This window comes from Bombina bombina, chromosome 6 (genome assembly GCF_027579735.1).
Source record: "Bombina bombina isolate aBomBom1 chromosome 6, aBomBom1.pri, whole genome shotgun sequence".
NCBI classification, from domain to species: Eukaryota; Metazoa; Chordata; class Amphibia; order Anura; family Bombinatoridae; genus Bombina; species Bombina bombina.
Window position 1 is genome coordinate 151,336,231 of NC_069504.1, and position 18,542 is coordinate 151,354,772.

Consider the following 18,542-nt stretch of genomic DNA (forward strand, 5'->3'; position numbering starts at 1 on the left):
GCCTACCTAGGTTTAACTTTCAACTAAGAATGCCAAGAGAACAAAGCAAAATTGGTGATAAAAGTAAATTGGAAAGTTGTTTTAAAATTACATCATAAATTGAATCATAAAAGTTCATTTTGGACTTGACTGTCCCTTTAAGACTGCAATAGTTGTATGTATTTTTAGTTTGTGAAAAAGTTAACTTTTTTTTGTATAAGGCAGCATGAAATATACCAAAATGGGCCTAGATGAATATCTTGGGTGTCTACTTACAGATTTTTTTAATATATATTTTTCAGGGTTAATTTTGAGAATTTAGGAAGTTCTGCTATACCAAATGAGTTACCCCATTGTATCATTTTATACATAGCTACAGATAAAGACCTTAAAATTCTCAATTTTTTTTTTTTTTTATAATAATAAAAAGTAGACCTGTGCATGGGCGAAATTTTCAGAAATGGGTAGGGATACAATAAACAAAATAATCTATTTCAAGTGATAAAATAAGGGAGAAGGAGCTATTTGTAAACAACCTTAATACACTCCAGTAGGTAAAAGTGATAATCGGAAACACATAAGTACTGTACATTTTTCATTTTTCAAGTATGTATTCTTACATTTATAAGAGGAAATAATGTTCTAGACGACTGGGTAGAGGGTCCTGCCCATGAATTGCCAGCAAATCACCTTTCATGAAGGTGAACTACAGGACAGCTGGGCTCGTAAGCATACATGCTAATGGGGTCAAATAGAAATTTAAACCATATTTCCATAGCTTAGCTAAATTCCTTTACTGCATTGGAGATAAGAACGACATGCAACAAGAAGATTATGAGATCTTTTATCCCTTTAAAAGTGTAGATATTTAGGGTTTGGATTTCTCCCCATATGTGCCCTTGTGAAGGGTCTACTCCTTTATTGGTTACTGCTACTAAGAGAACTGAGCCAATATATGGAAACCATGATATGTATGATGTTACCGCAGTGTATTTGATTTTAACAGCCTTCTGTTGTGCAGTATCACTATGAATATAAAAAGTACCATAAAGATGTAAGTAGTTTATATTATTATAAATATTGCGTACTCTGATCTCTTTCTTAGTGAGGATGATGTTGAGAAGTGCAAGCAGAAGGACTTGCTGGAGCAAATGATGGCCGAAATGATTGGTGAATTTCCTGATCTCCACCGTACCATTGTCTCTGAAAGAGATCTTTATCTCACGTACATGCTGAAGCAAGCAGCCAGGAAAACAGAACTACCTCGTGCCTCTGAAAGTAATAATCTATTTTGTTTTGTGTTTCATCCTTTCCATATAAATGAATACTAAATACGTTAAAATTCACATGCTGGGTAACCGTGCATATCATGAATCAGGCCAGAGCGATACTATATAAAACAATAAGCTGTGTCTCTACATTGGCAAGTTTTTATAGTCTGTTTTGAAGTCTTATTATTTTAAAAGAACCGGCTTTCTCCTGTTAAGTGTAGTCAGTCCACGGGTCATCATTACTTATGGGAGATTAACTCCTCCCCAACAGGAAGTGCAAGAGGATCACCCAAGCAGAGCTGCTATATAGCTCCTCCCCTCTACGTCACACCCAGTCATTCTCTTGCACCCAACTAATAGATAGGATGTGTGAGAGGACTGTGGTGATTATACTTAGTTTTTATATCTTCAATCAAAAGTTTGTTATTTTAAACGGCACCGGAGTGTGTTGTTTTCTTCTCAGGCAGAATTTGAAGAAGAATCTACCTGAGTTTTGTATGATCTTAGCGGACGTAACTAAGATCCATTTGCTGTTCTCGGCCATTCTGAGGAGTGAGGTAAACTTCAGATCAGGGGACAAGCGGGCAGGTTCACCTGCAAAGAGGTATGTTGCAGTATATTATTTTCTAAGGAATGTAATTGACTGAGAAAATACTGCCAATACCGATATAATGTAAGTACAGCCTTAAATGCAGTAGTAGCAACTGGTATCAGGCTGATATGTATGTATGCTTACACTTCAGTATTCTGGGGAATGGCACTTCACTGGGATAATACTGTATGCATATAACTTTTAGCCTAACTTGCAGTGTGAACGACTAGCAGCAGGCTTTTAATGACATTTCATAAATTAGATTTCTCTTGTTAAGTGTATCCAGTCCACGGATCATCCATTACTTATGGGATATTAACTCCTCCCCAACAGGAAGTGCAAGAGGATTCACCCAGCAGAGCTGCTATATAGCTCCTCCCCTAACTGCCATTACCAGTCATTCTCTTGCACCCCAACGAATAGATAGGATGTGTGAGAGGACTGTGGTGATTATACTTAGTTTCATACCTTCAATCAAAAGTTTGTTATTTTATAATAGCACCGGAGTGTGTTATTCCTTCTCTGGTAGAATTTGAATAAGAATCTAGAGTTTTTCTATGATTTTAGCCGGAGTAGTTAAGATCATATTGCTGTTTCTCGGCCATCTGAGGAGAGGTAAACTTCAGATCAGGGGACAGCTGGCAGATTAATCTGCAAAGAGGTATGTAGCAGCTTATTATTTTCTGACAATGCAATTGATGAGAAAATTCTGCCATACCGATATAATGTAAACTCAGCCTTAAATGCAGTAGCAGCAACTGGTATCAGGCTGTCATGTATGTATATTTTACACTTCAGTATTCTGGGGAATGGCACTTCACTGGAATTATACTGTATGCATAAAACTTTAGCCTAATTTGCAGGGACTAGCAACAGGCTTTTTAATAACACTCAATTTATTAATGTTAAACGTTTTTTGCTGGCATGTAAAATCGTTTAATTTTCTGAGGTACTGGGTGAAAAAATGTTTTGGGCACTATTTTTTTCCACTTGGCAGTCGTTTTATTTAATTTATGACAGTTTACTGATCTCTCTCACTGTTATGTGTGAGGGGGAGGGACCTTTTTTGGTGCTTTTGCTACGCATCAAAAAATTCAGTCAGAAGTTTATTGTCTTCCCTGCATGATCCGGTTCATCTCTACAGAACTCAGGGGTCTTCAAAACTTGTTTTGAGGGAGGTAATCACTCACAGCAGAGCTGTGAGATTGTAGTTGACTGTGATAAAAAAAAAAACGTTTATTTCTGTATTTTTTTTTTTTTTTCTGCTATCAGGGTTAGTTATCCTTTGCTAATGGGAGCAATCCTTTGCTAAAATTGTGTTTTTTACAAAGATTTGATGCTATAACTTTTCAGTTTATTAATTTTCAACTGTCATAACTTTTTCTGTGCTTCTTATAGGCACAGTACGTTTTCATATTATAGTAAATTACTTGAAAAGTATTTCCAAGTTGCTAGTTTATTTGCTAGTGTGTTAAACATGTCTGATTCAGAGGAAGATACATGTGCTATATGTGCTAAAGCCAAAGTGGAGCCCAATAGAAATTTATGTACTAACTGTATTGATGCTACTTTAAATAAAAGTCAATCTGTACAAATTGAACATATTTCACCAAACAACGAGGGGAGAGTTATGCCGACTAACTCGCCTCACGTGTCAGTACCTGCATCTCCCGCTCGGGAGGTGCGTGATATTGTAGCGCCGAGTACATCTGGGCGGCCATTACAAATCACATTACAGGATATGGCTACTGTTATGACTGAAGTTTTGGCTAAATTACCAGAACTAAGAGGTAAGCGTGATCACTCTGGGGTGAGAACAGAGTGCGCTGATAATATTAGGGCCATGTCAGACACTGCGTCACAATTTGCAGAACATGAGGACGGAGAGCTTCATTCTGCGGGTGACGGTTCTGATCCAAACAAACTGGATTCAGATATTTCAAATTTTAAATTTAAGCTGGAAAACCTCCGTGTATTACTAGGGGAGGTGTTAGCGGCTCTGAATGATTGTAACACAGTTGCAATACCAGAGAAAATGTGTAGGTTGGATAAATATTTTGCGGTACCGGGTACGGCGAGTACTGACGTTTTTCCTATACCTAAGAGACTTACTGAAATTGTTACTAAGGAGTGGGATAGACCCGGTGTGCCGTTCTCACCCCCCTCCGATATTTAGAAAGATGTTTCCAATAGACGCCACCACACGGGACTTATGGCAAACGGTCACTAAGGTGGAGGGAGCAGTTTCTACTTTAGCTAAGCGTACCACTATCCCGGTGGAGGATAGCTGTGCCTTTTCAGATCCAATGGATAAAAAGTTAGAGGGTTACCTTAAGAAAATGTTTGTTCAACAAGGTTTTATATTGCAACCTCTTGCATGCATTGCGCCTGTCACGGCTGCAGCAGCATTTTGGTTTGAGTCTCTGGAAGAGACACTTGAATCAGCTCCATTAGATGAGATTACACACAAGCTTAAAGCCCTTAAGTTAGCTAACTCATTTATTTCAGATGCCGTAGTACATTTAACTAAACTTACGGCTAAGAATTCCGGATTCGCCATTCAGGCACGCAGAGCACTGTGGCTAAAATCCTGGTCAGCTGACGTTACTTCTAAATCTAAATTGCTTAATATACCTTTTCAAAGGGCAGACCTTATTCGGGCCCGGGTTGAAAGAAATTATCGCTGACATTACAGGAGGTAAAGGCCATGCCCTGCCTCAAGACAGAGCCAAACCTAAGGCTAGACAGTCTAATTTTCGTTCCTTTCGTAATTTCAAAGCAGGAGCAGCATCAACTTCCTCTGCACCAAAACAGGAAGGAGCTGTTGCTCGCTACAGACAAGGCTGGAGACCTAACCAGTCCTGGAACAAGGGCAAGCAGGCCAGGAAACCTGCTGCTGCCCCTAAGACAGCATGAATCGAGGGCCCCCCGATCCGGGAACGGATCTAGTGGGGGGCAGACTTTCTCTCTTCGCCCAGGCTTGGGCAAGAGATGTCCAGGATCCCTGGGCGTTAGAGATCATATCTCAGGGATACCTTCTAGACTTCAAATTCTCTCCCCCAAGAGGGAGATTTCATCTGTCAAGGTTGTCAACAAACCAAATAAAGAAAGAGGCGTTTCTACGCTGCGTACAAGATCTTTTATTAATGGGAGTGATCCATCCGGTTCCGCGGTCGGAACAAGGACAAGGGTTTTACTCAAATCTGTTTGTGGTTCCCAAAAAAGAGGGAACTTTCAGGCCAATCTTGGATTTAAAGATCCTAAACAAATTCCTAAGAGTTCCATCGTTCAAAATGGAAACTATTCGGACAATTTTACCCATGATCCAAAAGGGTCAGTACATGACCACAGTGGATTTAAAGGATGCTTACCTTCACATACCGATTCACAAAGATCATTACCGGTATATAAGGTTTGCCTTTCTAGACAGGCATTACCAGTTTGTAGCTCTTCCATTCGGATTGGCTACGGCTCCGAGAATCTTCACAAAGGTTCTGGGTGCTCTTCTGGCGGTACTAAGACCGCGAGGAATTGCGGTAGCTCCGTACCTAGACGACATTCTGATACAAGCTTCAAGCTTTCAAACTGCCAAGTCTCATACAGAGTTAGTACTGGCATTTCTAAGGTCGCATGGATGGAAGGTGAACGAAAAGAAGAGTTCTCTCTTTCCACTCACAAGAGTTCCCTTCTTGGGGACTCTTATAGATTCTGTAGAAATGAAGATTTACCTGACAGAAGACAGGTTAACAAAGCTTCAAAATGCATGCCGTGTCCTTCATTCCATTCAACACCCGTCAGTAGCTCAATGCATGGAGGTGATCGGCTTAATGGTAGCAGCAATGGACATAGTACCCTTTGCACGTCTACATCTCAGACCGCTGCAATTGTGCATGCTAAGTCAGTGGAATGGGGATTACTCAGACTTGTCCCCCTACTCTGAATCTGGATCAAGAGACCAGAAATTCTCTTCTATGGTGGCTTTCTCGGCCACATCTGTCCAGGGGGATGCCATTCAGCAGGCCGGACTGGACAATTGTAACAACAGACGCCAGCCTACTAGGTTGGGGCGCTGTCTGGAATTCTCTGAAGGCTCAGGGACAATGGAATCAGGAGGAGAGTCTCCTACCAATAAACATTCTGGAATTGAGAGCAGTTCTCAATGCCCTTCTGGCTTGGCCCCAGTTAACAACTCGGGGGTTCATCAGGTTTCAGTCGGACAACATCACGACTGTAGCTTACATCAACCATCAGGGAGGGACAAGAAGCTCCCTAGCAATGATGGAAGTATCAAAGATAATTCGCTGGGCAGAGTCTCACTCTTGCCACCTGTCAGCAATCCACATCCCGGAAGTGGAGAACTGGGAGGCGGATTTCTTAAGTCGTCAGACTTTTCATCCGGGGGAGTGGGAACTTCATCCGGAGGTCTTTGGCCAAATACTTCGACGTTGGGGCAAACCAGAGATAGATCTCATGGCGTCTCGACAGAACGCCAAGCTTCCTCGTTACGGGTCCAGATCCAGGGATCCGGGAGCGGTTCTGATAGATGCTTTGACAGCACCTTGGACCTTCGGGATGGCTTATGTGTTTCCACCCTTCCCGATGCTTCCTCGATTGATTGCCAGAATCAAACAGGAGAGAGCATCAGTGATTCTAATAACGCCTGCATGGCCACGCAGGACTTGGTATGCAGATCTAGTGGACATGTCATCCTGTCCACCTTGGTCGCTACCTCTGAAACAGGACCTTCTGATCCAGGGTCCCTTCAAACATCAAAATCTAATTTCTCTGAAGCTGACTGCTTGGAAATTGAACGCTTGATTTTATCAAAACGTGGTTTTTCTGAGTCAGTTATTGATACCTTAATACAGGCTAGGAAGCCTGTTACCAGAAAGATTTACCATAAGATATGGCGCAAATACTTATATTGGTGCGAATCCAAGAGTTACTCATGGAGTAAGGTTAGGATTCCGAGGATATTGTCTTTTCTACAAGAAGGTTTAGAAAAGGGTTTATCCGCTAGTTCCTTAAAGGGAAAGATTTCAGCTCTGTCCATTCTTTTACACAAACGTCTGTCAGAAGTTCTGGACGTTCAAGCTTTTTGTCAGGCTTTAGCTAGGATCAAGCCTGTGTTTAAAACTGTTGCTCCACCATGGAGTTTGAACTTAGTTCTTAATGTTTTACAGGGGGTTCCGTTTGAACCCCTTCATTCCATTGATATCAAGTTGTTATCTTGGAAAGTTCTGTTTTTAATGGCGATTTCCTCGGCTCGAAGAGTCTCTGAGTTATCTGCCTTACATTGTGATTCTCCTTATCTGATTTTTCATTCAGACAAGGTAGTTCTGCGTACTAAACCTGGGTTCCTACCTAAGGTGGTCACTAACAGGAATATCAATCAAGAGATTGTGGTTACATCTTTGTGTCCTAATCCTTCTTCGAAAAAGGAACGTCTGCTACACAATCTAGATGTAGTCCGTGCCCTAAAATTTTATCTACAGGCAACTAAGGATTTTCGACAAACGTCTTCCCTGTTTGTCGTTTATTCTGGTCAGAGGAGAGGTCAAAAAGCTTCGGCTACCTCTCTCTCCTTTTGGCTTCGTAGCATAATACGGTTAGCCTATGAGACTGCTGGACAGCAGCCTCCTGAAAGAATTACAGCACATTCTACTAGAGCTGTGGCTTCCACTTGGGCCTTTAAGAATGAGGCTTCTGTTGAACAGATTTGCAAGGCTGCAACTTGGTCTTCTCTTCATACTTTTTCCAAATTTTACAAATTTGACACTTTTGCTTCTTCGGAGGCTGTTTTTGGGAGAAAGGTTCTTCAGGCAGTGGTTCCTTCCGTATAAAGAGCCTGCCTGTCCCTCCCGTCATCCGTGTACTTTAGCTTTGGTATTGGTATCCCATAAGTAATGGATGATCCGTGGACTGGATACACTTAACAAGAGAAAACATAATTTATGCTTACCTGATAAATTTATTTCTCTTGTAGTGTATCCAGTCCACGGCCCGCCCTGTCACTTTAAGGCAGGTAATTTTTCCATTAAACTACAGTCACCACTGTACCCTATGGTTTTCCTTTCTCTGCATGTTTTCGGTCGAATGACTGGTAATGGCAGTTAGGGGAGGAGCTATATAGCAGCTCTGCTGGGTGAATCCTCTTGCACTTCCTGTTGGGGAGGAGTTAATATCCCATAAGTAATGGATGATCCGTGGACTGGATACACTACAAGAGAAATAAATTTATCAGGTAAGCATAAATTATGTTTTTAAACGTTTGCTGGCATGTTAAATCGTTTAATTATCTGAGGTACTTGGTGAAAAATTGTTTTGGGCGTTATTTTCCACATGGCTGTCGTTTATTTTAAATTAAAACAGTTTCACTGAGCTTCCCTCACTGTTGTATGTGAGTGGGAGGGGCCTATTTTGGCGCTTTTGCTACGCATCAGAAATTCAGTCACAAGTCGGCCTTCTCTCCCTGCATGATCCAGAACGTCTCCACAGAGCTCAGGGGTCTTCAAAACTTATTTTGAGGGAGGTAATCACTCACAGCAGACCTGTGAGACTGTGCTTTGACTGTGATAAAAACGCTTATATTTTCAATTATTATACGTTTTTTCTGATATTAAGGGTTAATCATCCATTGCTAATGAATGCAATCCTTTGCTAAATTTATGCTTTTACCGGGTAAATTTGGTTTTTATAACTAATCCGGTTCATTGTTATTCAACTGTCATAGTTTTTTTTCTGTGCTTCTTAAAGGCACAGTAACGTTTTACATATTGCTTCTAAATTTAGTTGAAAAGTATTTCCAAGCTTGCTAGTCTAATTGCTAGTTTGTTAAACATGTCTGACTCAGAGGAATCTCTGTGCAATATGTGCAAAAGCCAAGGTGGAGCCCAATAGAAATTTATGTACTAATTGCATTGATGCTACTTTAAATAAAAATCAATCTGTACATGTTGAACATCATTCACCAGACAACGAGGGGGAAGTTATGCCGACTAACTTGCCTCACGTGTCAGTACCTGCATCTCCCGCTCGGGAGGTGCGTGATATTGTAACGCCAAGTACATCAGGGCGGCCATTACAAATCACTCTACAGGACATGGCTAATGTTATGACTGAAGTTTTGTCTAAATTGCCAGAACTTAGGGGTAAACAAGATCACTCTGGGGTGAGAACAGAGTGCGCTGATAATGCTAGGGCCATGTCTGATACTGCGTCACAATTTGCAGAACATGAGGACGGAGAGCTTCATTCTGCGGGTGACGGATCTGATCCAAATAGACTGGATTCAGACATTTCAAATTTTAAGTTTAAGCTAGAAAACCTCCGTGTACTGCTAGGGGAGGTATTAGCGGCTCTGAATGATTGTAACACAGTTGCAATCCCAGAGAAAATGTGTAGGTTGGATAAATATTTTGCGGTACCGACGAGTACTGACGTTTTTCCTATACCTAAGAGACTTACTGAAATTGTTACTAAGGAGTGGGATAGACCCGGTGTGCCTTTCTCACTCCCTCCTATATTCAGAAAAATGTTTCCAATAGACGCCACCACACGGGACTTATGGCAAACGGTCCCTAAGGTGGAGGGAGCAGTTTCTACTTTAGCTAAGCGTACCACTATCCCGGTGGAGGATAGCTGTGCTTTTTCAGATCCAATGGATAAAAAGTTAGAGGGTTACCTTAAGAAAATGTTTGTTCAACAAGGTTTTATATTGCAACCCCTTGCATGCATTGCGCCTGTCACGGCTGCGGCAGCATTTTGGTTTGAGTCTCTGGAAGAGACCCTTGACTCAGCGCCAATAGATGAGATTTCACACAAGCTTAAAACCCTTAAGCTAGCTAACTCATTTATTTCTGATGCCGTAGTACATTTAACTAAACTTACGGCTAAGAATTCCGGATTCGCCATTCAGGCACGCAGAGCACTGTGGCTAAAATCCTGGTCAGCTGATGTTACTTCTAAATCTAAATTACTTAACATACCTTTCAAGGGGCAGACTTTATTCGGGCCCGGTTTGAAAGAAATTATCGCTGATATTACAGGAGGTAAAGGCCATGCCCTGCCTCAAGACAGAGCCAAACCTAGGGCTAGACAGTCTAATTTTCGTGCCTTTCGTAACTTCAAGGCAGGAGCAGCATCAACTTCCTCTGCTCCAAAACAGGAAGGAGCTGTTGCTCGCTACAGACAAGGCTGGAAACCTAACCAGACCTGGAACAAGGGCAAGCAGGCCAGAAAACCTAAGACAGCATGAAGTGAGGGCCCCCGATCCGGGAACGGATCTAGTGGGGGGAAGACTTTCTCTCTTCGCCCAGGCTTGGGCAAGAGATGTCCAGGATCCCTGGGCGTTAGAGATCATATCTCAGGGATATCTTCTGGACTTCAAAGCTTCTCCCCCAAAAGGGAGATTTCATCTTTCAAGGTTGTCAACAAACCAGATAAAGAAAGAGGCGTTTCTACGCTGTGTACAAGATCTTTTACTAATGGGAGTGATCCATCCGGTTCCGCGGTCGGAACACGGACAAGGGTTTTACTCAAATCTGTTCGTGGTTCCCAAGAAAGAGGGAACCTTCAGACCAATCTTGGATTTAAAGATCCTAAACAAATTCCTAAGAGTTCCATCGTTCAAAATGGAAACTATTCGGACAATCTTACCCCATGATCCAAAGAGGTCAGTACATGACCACAGTGGATTTAAAGGATGCTTACCTTCACATACCGATTCACAAAGAACATTACCGGTATCTAAGGTTTGCCTTCCTAGACAGGCATTACCAGTTTGTAGCTCTTCCATTCGGGTTGGCTACGGCTCCAAGAATCTTCACAAAGGTTCTGGGCTCTCTTCTGGCGGTACTAAGAACGCGAGGAATTTCTGTGGCTCCGTACCTAGACGACATTCTGATACAAGCGTCAAGCTTTCAAACTGCCAAGTCTCATACAGAGTTAGTACTGGCATTTCTAAGGTCGCATGGGTGGAAAGTGAACGAAGAGAAGAGTTCTCTCTTACCACTCACAAGAGTTCCCTTCTTGGGGACTCTTATAGATTCTGTAGAAATGAAGATTTACCTGACAGAAGACAGGTTAACAAAGCTTCAAAATGCTTGCCGTGTCCTTCATTCCATTCAACACACGTCAGTGGCTCAATGCATGGAGGTAATTGGCTTAATGGTAGCGACAATGGACATAGTTCCTTTTGCACGCCTGCATCTCAGACCGCTGCAATTGTGCATGCTAAGTCAGTGGAATGGGGATTACTCAGATTTGTCCCCTACTCTGAATCTGGATCAAGAGACCAGAAATTCTCTTCTATGGTGGCTTTCTCGGCCACATCTGTCAAGGGGGATGCCCTTCAGCAGGCCAGACTGGACAATTGTAACAACAGACGCCAGCCTACTAGGTTGGGGCGCTGTCTGGAATTCCCTGAAGGCTCAGGGATCATGGACTCAGGAGGAGAGTCTCCTTCCAATAAACATTCTGGAATTGAGAGCAGTTCTCAATGCCCTTCTGGCTTGGCCTCAGTTAACAACTCGGAGGTTCATCAGGTTTCAGTCGGACAACATCACGACTGTAGCTTACATCAACCATCAAGGAGGGACAAGGAGTTCCCTAGCGATGATGGAAGTATCAAAGATAATTCGCTGGGCAGAGTCTCACTCTTGCCACCTGTCAGCGATCCACATTCCAGGAGTGGAGAACTGGGAGGCGGATTTCCTAAGTCGCCAGACTTTTCATCCGGGGGAGTGGGAACTTCATCCGGAGGTCTTTGCCCAAATACTTCGACGTTGGGGCAAACCAGATATGGATCTCATGGCGTCTCGCCAGAACGCCAAGCTTCCTTGCTACGGGTCCAGGTCCAGGGACCCGGGAGCGGTCCTGGTAGATGCTTTGACAGCACCTTGGACCTTCGGGATGGCTTATGTGTTTCCACCCTTCCCGATGCTTCCTCGTTTGATTGCCAGGATCAAACAGGAGAAAGCATCGGTGATTCTAATAGCGCCTGCGTGGCCACGCAGGACCTGGTATGCAGATCTAGTGGACATGTCATCCTGTCCACCTTGGTCTCTGCCTCTGAGACAGGACCTTCTAATTCAGGGTCCTTTCAAACATCAAAATCTAATTTCTCTGAAGCTGACTACATGGAAATTGAACGCTTGATTTTATCAAAGCGTGGATTTTCGGAGTCAGTAATCGATACTTTAATACAGGCTAGGAAACCTGTTACCAGGAAGATTTACCATAAGATTTGGCGTAAATACTTACACTGGTGCGAATCCAAGAGTTACTCATGGAGTAAGGTTAGGATTCCTAGGATATTGTCTTTTCTACAAGAGGGTTTAGAAAAGGGTTTATCTGCAAGTTCTTTAAAGGGACAGATCTCAGCTCTGTCCATCCTTTTACACAAACGTCTGTCAGAAGTTCCAGACGTTCAGGCTTTTTGTCAGGCTTTGGCTAGGATTAAGCCTGTGTTTAAGACTGTAGCTCCACCGTGGAGCTTAAACTTAGTTCTTAACGTTTTACAGGGTGTTCCGTTTGAACCCCTTCATTCCATTGATATCAAGTTGTTATCTTGGAAAGTTCTGTTTTTAATGGCTATTTCCTCGGCTCGTAGAGTCTCTGAGTTATCAGCCTTACATTGTGATTCTCCTTATCTGATTTTTCATTCAGATAAGGTAGTTCTGCGTACTAAACCTGGGTTCTTACCTAAGGTAGTTACTAACAAGAATATCAATCAAGAGATTGTTGTTCCATCATTGTGCCCTAACCCTTCTTCAAAGAAGGAACGACTTCTACACAATCTGGACGTAGTCCGTGCCCTGAAATTTTATTTACAGGCAACTAAAGATTTTCGCCAAACTTCTTCCCTGTTTGTCGTTTATTCTGGTCAGAGGAGAGGTCAAAAAGCATCTGCTACCTCTCTATCCTTTTTGGCTTCGTAGCATAATACGTTTAGCCTATGAGACTGCTGGACAGCAACCTCCTGAAAGGATTACAGCTCATTCTACTAGAGCTGTGGCTTCCACTTGGGCCTTTAAGAATGAGGCCTCTGTTGAACAGATTTGCAAGGCTGCAACTTGGTCTTCTCTTCATACTTTTTCCAAATTTTACAAATTTGACACTTTTGCTTCTTCGGAGGCTGTTTTTGGGAGAAAGGTTCTTCAGGCAGTGGTTCCTTCCGTATAAAGATCCTGCCTGTCCCTCCCGTCATCCGTGTACTTTAGCTTTGGTATTGGTATCCCATAAGTAATGATGACCCGTGGATTGACTACACTTAACAGGAGAAAACATAATTTATGCTTACCTGATAAATTCCTTTCTCCTGTAGTGTAGTCAGTCCACGGCCCGCCCTGTTTTTTATGGCAGGTCTAAATTTTAAATTATACTCCCAGTCACCACTGCACCCTATAGTTTCTCCTTTCTCGTTTGGTTCTCGGTCGAATGACTGGGTGTGACGTAGAGGGGAGGAGCTATATAGCAGCTCTGCTTGGGTGATCCTCTTGCACTTCCTGTTGGGGAGGAGTTAATATCCCATAAGTAATGATGACCCGTGGACTGACTACACTACAGGAGAAAGGAATTTATCAGGTAAGCATAAATTATGTTTTTCTGAGTTTTTAATTCCAAACAGATTGTCATTATTCAGGTTTATGAAAAGGAAATGAAACCAATACATTTTTCTTCCATGATTTAGAGCATTCAGTTTTAAACAACTTTCTAATTTACTTCTATTATCAAATTTGCTTTATTCTTTTGGTATCCTTTGTTGAAGGAGCAGCAATGCACTACTGGAAGCTAGTTGAGCACGTCCGGTGAGCCAATCACAAATGACCTACATGTGCAGCCATCAATAAGCAACTAGCACCCACTAATCCATTGCTGCTCCTGAGCCTATGTAGGTGGGCTATTCCACAAAGGATACCAAGAGAACAAAGAAAATTAGAAAATAAAAGTAATTTGGAAAATTGCATACTCTGTCTGAACTATGATAGTTTTTTTTTGTTTGTTTGTTTTTTAAATATATTTTTATTGAGGTTGTGAGCAAATATTACAACAGGTATTTGCAGGTAAACAAAGATATCAATTTGGTACAGAGTACACTTCTTAGTAAGAAAAAAAAAAAAAAAAAAGAACAGAGTACAAATATAAAGCGGCAATAACTCTAGGCATGTAATCTATAATACTCTAGACAGGTTTACATGGTCTGTCGATGCAGTAAATAGCCCAGATTATTAACCTATCAATCTATATAATATCATGTGGTGCCAATGAGTAAGGATACTAGTCTGAAATAGCATGTACCAATTTGTATAGAAAAATGATATATAGAGTTTGATAAAACCTCATTTTTATATTATATGTCAAAGAGAGATGAACTCCTCATTGCTGTATAGATATTTATTAAAGAGTTTGTTCTAAAAAAGAAAAGAAAAGGGGAGCAAGAGGAGGTTAGCTTTTTATAATTTTTGGGGGAAGGGAATGCAGCGGGCAAGAGCCGCTCATAGTAGAGTAGGGGGAGGGCGGAGCCAGTTAGTATGGATAAGGAAACCAAATTTAAACATGGCTGTATTTCAGTCATTGAGGGAATGAAGTATAAACTGTTTGCCTAGTTACTTTTAACTAAGGTAGTAATGTAGATTTTTATCGCAAATGAAGTGGTAATCGACCCAAACATTAAATAATACGGGTACTGGATATATGCTGTATCTCCCCCCGGGGGTTAATGTCACCACTGGACGAGAACGGAAAAGGAGAATTGGATATGACCCACTCTGGTTAACAGAGTGGGAAAGGGTGAGGGGAGATACTGAACTATGATAGTTTATAGGGAAAGTGTAGTCTTAACATTTTCTCCCCTTTAATTTGTTCCCAGGTAATCCTCTTACCTACTGGAATGTATTAAATACTATTATTTGAAATAGCTGTTTTTGCCTATTGTATCTCCACCTAAACTTAACATTTCTGTATTTAAGTACAAGTACCAAAGAAAAACATGTATATAAGAATGTTTTAGATTAAAGAAAATGCTCGCAGTGGGGGTCGGTGACAGAGCAGTACTAAAATGTTAATTTCTTTCATGTAATTAGCAAGAGTCCATGAGCTAGTGATGTATGGGATATACATTCCTACCAGGAGGGGCAAAGTTTCCCAAACCTCAAAATGCCTATAAATACACCCCTCACCACACCCACAAATCAGTTTTACAAACTTTGCCTCCTATGGAGGTGGAAGGTTCTCAGTGCCCTTCTGTCTGTAATCAGAGAACAGGGTATTGTGGTATTTCCTTATTTGGACGATATCTTGGTACTTGCTCAGTCTTCACATTTAGCAGAATCTCATACGAATCGACTTGTGTTGTTTCTTCAAGATCATGGTTGGAGGATCAATTTACCAAAAAGTTCATTGGTTCCTCAGACAAGGGTAACCTTTTTAGGTTTCCAGATAGATTCAGTGTCCATGACTCTATCTTTGACAGACAAGAGACGTCTAAAATTGATATCAGCTTGTCGAAACCTTCAGTCACAATCATTCCCTTCGGTAACCTTATGCATGGAAATTCTAGGTCTTATGACTGTTGCATCGGACGCGATCCCCTTTGCTCGTTTTCACATGCGACCTCTTCAGCTCGGTATGCTGAACCAGTGGTGCAGGGATTACACAAAGATATCTCAATTAATATCTTTAAAACCGATTGTACGACACTCTCTGACGTGGTGGACAGATCACCATCGTTTAGTTCAGGGGGCTTCTTTTGTTCTTCCGACCTGGACTGTAATTTCAACAGATGCAAGTCTTACAGGTTGGGGAGCTGTGTGGGGGTCTCTGACAGCACAAGGGGTTTGGGAATCTCAGGAGGTGAGATTACCGATCAATATTTTGGAACTCTGTGCAATTTTCAGAGCTCTTCAGTCTTGGCCTCTTCTAAAGAGAGAATCGTTCATTTGTTTTCAGACAGACAATGTCACAACTGTGGCATACATCAATCATCAAGGAGGGACTCACAGTCCTCTGGCTATGAAAGAAGTATCTCGAATTCTGGTATGGGCGGAATCCAGCTCCTGTCTAGTTTCTGCGGTTCATATCCCAGGTATAGACAATTGGGAAGCGGATTATCTCAGTCGCCAAACGTTGCATCCGGGCGAATGGTCTCTTCACCCAGAGGTATTTCTTCAGATTGTTCAAATGTGGGGGACTTCCAGAAATAGATCTGATGGCCTCTCATCTAAACAAGAAACTTCCCAGGTATCTGTCCAGATCCAGGGATCCTCAAGCGGAAGCAGTGGATGCATTGTCACTTCCTTGGAAGTATCATCCTGCCTATATCTTTCCGCCTCTAGTTCTTCTTCCAAGAGTAATCTCCAAGATTCTGAAGGAATGCTCGTTTGTTCTGCTGGTAGCTCCAGCATGGCCTCACAGGTTTTGGTATGCAGATCTTGTCCGGATGGCCTCTTGCCAACCGTGGACTCTTCCGTTAAGACCAGACCTTCTGTCGCAAGGTCCTTTTTTCCATCAGGATCTCAAATCCTTAAATTTAAAGGTATGGAGATTGAACGCTTGATTCTTAGTCAAAGAGGTTTCTCTGACTCTGTGATTAATACTATGTTACAGGCTCGTAAATCTGTATCTAGGGAGATATATTATAGAGTCTGGAAGACTTATATTTCTTGGTGTCTTTCTCATCATTTTTCCTGGCATTCTTTTAGAATTCCGAGAATTTTACAGTTTCTTCAGGATGGTTTGGATAAAGGTTTGTCTGCAAGTTCCTTGAAAGGACAAATCTCTGCTCTTTCTGTTCTTTTTCACAGAAAGATTGCTAATCTTCCTGATATTCATTGTTTTGTACAAGCTTTGGTTCGTATAAAACCTGTCATTAAGTCAATTTCTCCTCCTTGGAGTTTGAATTTGGTTCTGGGGGCTCTTCAAGCTCCTCAGTTTGAACCTATGCATTCATTGGACATTAAATTACTTTCTTGGAAAGTTTTGTTCCTTTTGGCCATCTCTTCTGCCAGAAGAGTTTCTGAATTATCTGCTCTTTCTTGTGAGTCTCCTTTTCTGATTTTTCACCAGGATAAGGCGGTGTTGCGAACTTCTTTTAAATTTTTACCTAAGGTTGTGAATTCCAACAACATTAGTAGAGAAATTGTGGTTCCTTCATTATGTCCTAATCCTAAGAATTCTAAGGAGAAATCATTGCATTCTTTGGATGTAGTTAGAGCTTTGAAATATTATGTTGAAGCTACTAAGAATTTCCGAAAGACTTCTAGTCTATTTGTTATCTTTTCCGGTTCTAGGAAAGGTCAGAAGGCCTCTGCCATTTCTTTGGCATCTTGGTTGAAATCTTTAATTCATCATGCTTATGTCGAGTCGGGTAAAACTCTGCCTCAAAGGATTACAGCTCATTCTACTAGGTCAGTTTCTACTTCCTGGGCGTTTAGGAATGAAGCTTCGGTTGATCAGATTTGCAAAGCAGCAACTTGGTCTTCTTTGCATACTTTTACTAAATTCCACCATTTTGATGTGTTTTCTTCTTCTGAAGCTGTTTTTGGTAGAAAAGTACTTCAGGCAGCTGTTTCAGTTTGAATCTTCTGCTTATAATTTCAGTTTTTTTCATTATAAAATTTAAACTTTATTTTGGGTGTGGATTATTTTTCAGCGGAATTGGCTGTCTTTAATTTATCCCTCCCTCTCTAGTGACTCTTGCGTGGAAAGATCCACATCTTGGGTAGTCATTATCCCATACGTCACTAGCTCATGGACTCTTGCTAATTACATGAAAGAAAACATAATTTATGTAAAAACTTACCTGATAAATTCATTTCTTTCATATTAGCAAGAGTCCATGAGGCCCGCCCTTTTTGTGGTGGTTATGATTTTTTTGTATAAAGCACAATTATTCCAATTCCTTATTTTTTATGCTTTCGCACTTTTTTCTTATCACCCCACTTCTTGGCTATTCGTTAAACTGATTTGTGGGTGTGGTGAGGGGTGTATTTATAGGCATTTTGAGGTTTGGGAAACTTTGCCCCTCCTGGTAGGAATGTATATCCCATACGTCACTAGCTCATGGACTCTTGCTAATATGAAAGAAATTAATTTATCAGGTAAGTTTTTACATAAATTATGTTTTTCCATTGTTCTCTCCAAGTACTGGCCTTTGGGGAAACTGTCATAAATGAGGAGGACTTTACGTAAACAATTAAACAGATAAAATAATTAGGAATTATCTCCCTACAAGATCAGCCCATTGTATTGGGCTGTGGTTTCAATTAGCAGAAACAGCTATTTTATGTACAAATGTTTCCCATACATGTTAATAACTATTTGGCAGTACAATGTCCCTTTTAAATTTGACTTTACTGTCCCTTTAAATTTGATTGGAAAAGGCTTATGATGAGCAAAAGAGTGTGAGATGTCCTGAACTACACTTAGTGCAGCAACGAAATACAGCATGCACATGATCCTTGCATGTCTGCAGTATAGGTTATAAAAGTAACTCTCTTAAAAGATGCTAAGTTCCTTTTGCATCTCAGGAAACATAGGTACAGCACATTAACCAAACTGTAAGACTGCCAGTACCCAGTTTATATAAACTGATGTTTTTTTGTTTATTATTTATTTTATTAAAAAAAGCAACACATTTTCTGTAGTGTAGCGGCCCCCTCCAAGCGATCCTTTTCTAGGGCTCCCCTCATATTTTGCCC

At 41.3% G+C, this 18,542-nt stretch overlaps 1 protein-coding gene across 1 annotated transcript in view; it reads left to right on the forward strand.

Moving 5' to 3' along the window:
• The window catches only part of TRABD (TraB domain containing), a 172,115-nt gene that overhangs the window by 86,502 nt on the left and 67,071 nt on the right, over positions 1-18,542 (forward strand). Inside the window, exon 5 of the mRNA XM_053719187.1 lies at positions 1,085-1,257. Coding sequence (XP_053575162.1) covers positions 1,085-1,257 — 173 coding nt within the window. The remainder of the gene's footprint in view (positions 1-1,084; positions 1,258-18,542) is intronic.